The following is a 5000-nucleotide window of genomic DNA, read 5'->3' as shown; positions in this document are numbered from 1 at the left end:
ATAAAATTCCAAAAGAAAAGAAAATTGCAACAAGAGACTATAATAATAATAATAGTAATAATAATAATAATAATAATAATAATAATAATAATAATAATAATCTGTTGGTAAAGAAAGAAGCACTGAAAATATAGCAATATAGAAAGCAGATAAAATAATTCAAATTTATAAGTATCAGTTGCAAAACAAGGATTTCTCTCTCTCTCTCTTTCTCACTTCTCACTCTCACTCTTTCTTTTTTTTTTTCTCTCTCTCTCTCGCTCAGTCTTTCTCCGTCTCTCTCTCCCTCTCTTTCTTACGCTCACTCTTTCTCTTTCACTCCCTCTTTTTCTTTCTCACTCTCTCTTTCCTTCTCTCTGTCTCTTTCATTCTCTCTCTCTCTCTCTCTCTCTCTCTCTGTCTCTGTCTGTTTGTCTGTCTGTCTGTCTGTCTGTCTGTATATCTGTCTGTCTCTCTCTCTCTCTCTCTCTCTCTCTCTCTCTCTCTCTCTCTCTCTCTGACTTTCTCTCTCTCTCTCTCTCTCTCTCTCTCTCTCTCTCTCTCTCTCTCTCTCTCTCTCTCTCTCTCTCTTTCACCCTTTCACTGTTAAAAAGCTGATCCTTCTACAGTTACCTTAAAAAGTTAATGAAGCCAAATTACTCTGTACATAATAGAACCTGCCTGAAAAGAAGAAGAAAAAAAAAGACAGAAAAATAAGAAGGACATAGAAAGAGGAAGAAGAAAAAAAAGAGCGATAAAGAACAAAACAATGGAGAGAAAAAAAGAAGAAAAAAAAGGCAGATAATGAAGAAGAACAAAGACAAAGAAGAAGAAATGTGACAGATAAAGAAGAAGAAAAATAACAGGTAAAGACGCAATAGAAGAAGGAAAAAATGGATGAAGAGGAAGAAAGAAGGACAGAGGGAGAAGAAAAAGATTAAGAATAATAACAATAACAGAACAGTTAACGAATAAGATGAAAAAAACAACAGATCAAGAAGAAGAAAAAGAACATACATGGAGGAAGAAGAAAAAGAATTGATAAAGAAAAGGAACTAAATGACAGATAAAAATGAGGAAGAAAAACATATGATGATAAAGAAAACAATTATGATAAAGAGGAGGAAGAATAGCAGATAAAGAAGAGAAAGAAAATAACAGCAAAAGAGGGAGAAAGGTAACGATAAAGAAGAGGAAGAAAAATAACAGATGAAGAAGAGGAAGTAAATAATAAGAATTAAAGAAGAAAAATAGCACAAAGAAGAGGAAGAAAATAAAGCAAATAAAGAAGAGAAGGAAAGATAACAGGTGAAAAAGAGGAAGAATATGATAAGAGATAAAGAAGAAGAAAACAACACAAAGCAAAGGAAGAAAAGAATAACAGCTAAAGAAGAAAAAAAGGAGAGAAGAAGGGAAAGGAAAATAGCCGCTAAAGAGGAAGAAGAAAAAGACAGAGCAGCATCGGCTGAGCGTCGGCCTGAAGACAGAGCAAGACCACACGGGCCGAGGCAACGTGTCCCTGACCCGCGATGCAGCCTCATATTATCGGCCGCGTCTCCCTGGCGAGCGCTCGGCCAGCCTCCGCTCTCGGGTCTGACGAGATTACGCCCTTGCCCGCCGCTGATCCCCCGCTGACGCTCACTGTCAGCCTCGAATTCGGCAGGAATGGTTGGCTGACTACGCGATGCAACTCGCCTCTTCCCCTCTCCTGCCCCCTCTCTCTTCTCCTCCTGCCCCCTTCCCCCCTCCCTCCCTCCCCTTACTGTCTCAGCTTCTCCCTAACCTCTACCCCTGACCCTTTCCCTCACCCCCCCTCCTAGCCCTTACCCCTTTCCCTCCCTCTACCCCTTACCCCATCCCCCTAACCTCTACGCCTCCCCGTACCCCTTACTCCCTTCCCTCTACCCCTCCCCCTTACACCCTTCCCTCCCCCTACCCCTTACCCCCTGCCCCTTATTCCCTCCCCCCCTACCCCTAACCTCTACCCCTTACCCCCTGCACTCCCCCTTCCCCCCTCCCCCTATCCTCTACCACTCCCCCTACCCCTCCCCCCTCCCCTCCCCTACCCCCCTCCCCTAACCTCTACCCCCCCCCCCCCACCCACCCACCCTGAGGCTTCCTTCACAAAGGTTTCGCCGACCTAAAGCAGATGGACAGCTTGGTTCCGGCGGCCCATTTTTGCAAGATTCTTCCTCCGTACTGCAGTCTGGGCGAGAACGTTTCCGCAGGCTTGATCGGCTAAAGGTTAGGTCGGAGAAGAGAGAAGAGAAAAGAGAAAAGAGAAATTGATAATAGTGAGGATAATAAATAATATGGGTAAGAGCTTTAAGGACTGTAATGTAGATATGATTTTGAATGAGGCTTTTGATTGCAAGGGACATTTTTAAACTACATTATAATGAGAGTGTTTAATATTAATGAGAATGATAAGAATAAGGATACTAGTAATGGTAATAACAATAAAAAAAAATGATAATGAAAGCAGTAATAGTAGTGATGATGACAAAAATAATTATGATGATGCTAAGAAGAAATAAATTATTGACAGACGGAGAGAGAGAGAGAGAGAGAGAGAGAGAGAGAGAGAGAGAGAGAGAGAGAGAGAGAGAGAGAGAGAGAGAAGAGAGAGAGAGAGAGAGAGAGAGAGAGAGAGAGAGAGAGAGAGAGAGAGAGAGAGAGGGAGAGACAGAGAGAGAGAAGGACAGACAGACAAACAGACAGAAACCGACACAGAGACAGAGACCTAACTCAGTCAGACAGAGACAAATATAAAATTATTTCTGGGAAAGCAATAGAAAAATAAGGAAGCCGTTCGGTGGAATTGAATCTTCCGAATTCAATAAAAGGACACGAACACAACGGAATTTTCAACAAAGATATAATAAGACATGGGGAAAGGACATGGATCTAGACATTACAAAATGGAATTGGTAACAGGACAAGACGCAAAGTTTGTGTTTATCTTCGTAAGTTGTGGAAAGAGAGGCTGCAAAAAAAAAAAAAAAAAAAAAAAAAAAAAAAAAAAAAAAAAAAAAAATCTGGGTCTGTCTAGCGATCTATCTTTTTATCTATTTATCCATTTGTTTAGCTGTTTATTTGTCTATCAATCTATGTGTATATTTATCTGTCCATCTTTCTACTACTCTGTGCATCTGTCTGTCTGTCTATAAATCAATCAATCTGAAAATGTATATCTGACTGCATGTGCTTGGTCTTAAATATTGCTTTATCATATAATCTATTAGGGAATTTATTTGTTTTTATCATAACCATTCCATTATTCAAACGACAATGATTTATAGGCTGTTTAAAAGGAGGAAAACAACGACACATAACTATTAGTTTTATATACCACTATTATCTATTATATTACATATATTATATTAAACACACCCACACACACACACACACACACACACACACACACACACACACATATATATATATATATATATATATATATATATGTGTGTGTGTGTGTGTGTGTGTGTGTGTGTGTGTGTGTGTGTATGTGTGTGTGTGTGTATGTGTATGTGTATGTGTATGTGTATGTGTGTGTGTGTGTGTGTGTGTGTGTGTGTGTATTTATATATATGTACACAAACACACACACACGCATATATATATATATATATATATATATAAATATATATATATATATATATATATATATATATATATATATATATATATATATATAATGATCATGGTAGAAAAATAAGCCACCTTAAACAAAATGAAAAAACAGCCAACCACCACCTAAATTAACAAACGAAAGAGGCATCGACTCCCCACCCTTCCGTCTCCCTTCACCGAAATAAACAAATCTCTTTCTCCCATTCTAGTGCAACAGGCAAGAATAAACGGACCAGAGGAACTGTTCATCCAAAACGGCTCAACCATTAGACTCATATGCATAATCAACACACACTCCGAGAACGTGGGGACCGTAGGCTGGTACCGAGATACTACGATTCTGGACTATGATTCGCCGAGGTACGTAGGTTGTGTGGTATTTTTGGGTAGGGAGAGTTACGTGTTAGGAGCGTGTATTCGTTCCCGTGTGTTGGTTTGTGTTTGTATTATTGTGTTGTATGTGCTTGTTTCGTTGTATTTTTTTTTTTTTTTATCATGTTATTCCTACTTTTTTTCTGGTTATATCTTATTATTTATTTATTTTTTTATTTGCTTATTTATTTATTTACCCTTTTCTTTATCTTCTTTTACTTCATCTTTATGAATATATAGGAATAATCAATATTTATATTTAGATGCGTTTGGCTTATGCAAAGATTAATTTACAAATTAATTTACGTTTTTTTATGTTAATATATGAATTCTTGATTATGACTGCAAAACATAAAGTAAAACATGAATCAAATAAAATAATATGGTGTAAAAAGAGCCTGAATATCTGGATGGGACTTAATTACATGCTGTATGTCGCCTGCCTGTTGCCGTTGAAATAGTGGGAATTTAACAATAAAGCCGCAATGATTAACTTGCAAAAACACACAGTAATTAAGCCCCGTCCAGATATCCAGGCGGTCTGGAACCATATTCCTAACTTACTTTAGTCCTCTTTCTCTCTTCACACTGACACACAAATCGACAAAACAGTAAATAAATATATATCTGATTAACATTCAGATTAACTATCACTCTAACTGTCCCTCCATCTTATTAAGTGTCTATCTATTAATTAGCCTAACATTATCAGGCTATTAACACTCGAACTACCTATCTAATCAATTATTTATCTATTAATTATCTAACTATCTAACCCACTATCTATCCATTAACTATCTACCTAAGTAACTATTTACCCATTATCTGCTTAACTATGTATCTATTAGCCATCAGTCTTCACGTAAGTTCTCAACCACCGCCCTCATCCCTCGTCCCACAGAGGCGGCGTGAGCGTGGAAATCGAGAAGACACCTTTGAAGACGACTTCCAAGCTCTTTCTCACAAGGGCTCTGAAGGGGGACTCGGGAAACTACACATGCGCGCCGCAGTTC

General features: G+C 38.3%; 1 protein-coding gene across 1 annotated transcript in view; it reads left to right on the top strand.

Annotated features, from left to right (window-relative positions):
• Positions 1-5000, top strand: part of LOC125046529 (protein sidekick-1-like) — a 40455-nt gene that overhangs the window by 34068 nt on the left and 1387 nt on the right. The window contains exons 7-8 of the mRNA XM_047644314.1: positions 3825-3975; positions 4889-5000. The exon at positions 4889-5000 is cut by the window's right edge and continues 37 nt beyond it. Of these exons, the coding sequence (XP_047500270.1) occupies positions 3825-3975; positions 4889-5000 (263 nt within the window). The remainder of the gene's footprint in view (positions 1-3824; positions 3976-4888) is intronic.

This window comes from Penaeus chinensis, chromosome 39 (genome assembly GCF_019202785.1).
Source record: "Penaeus chinensis breed Huanghai No. 1 chromosome 39, ASM1920278v2, whole genome shotgun sequence".
Lineage (NCBI taxonomy): Eukaryota > Metazoa > Arthropoda > Malacostraca > Decapoda > Penaeidae > Penaeus > Penaeus chinensis.
Note: the sequence above shows the minus strand (reverse complement) of the source record. Positions and strands in the feature narration are given on the sequence as shown.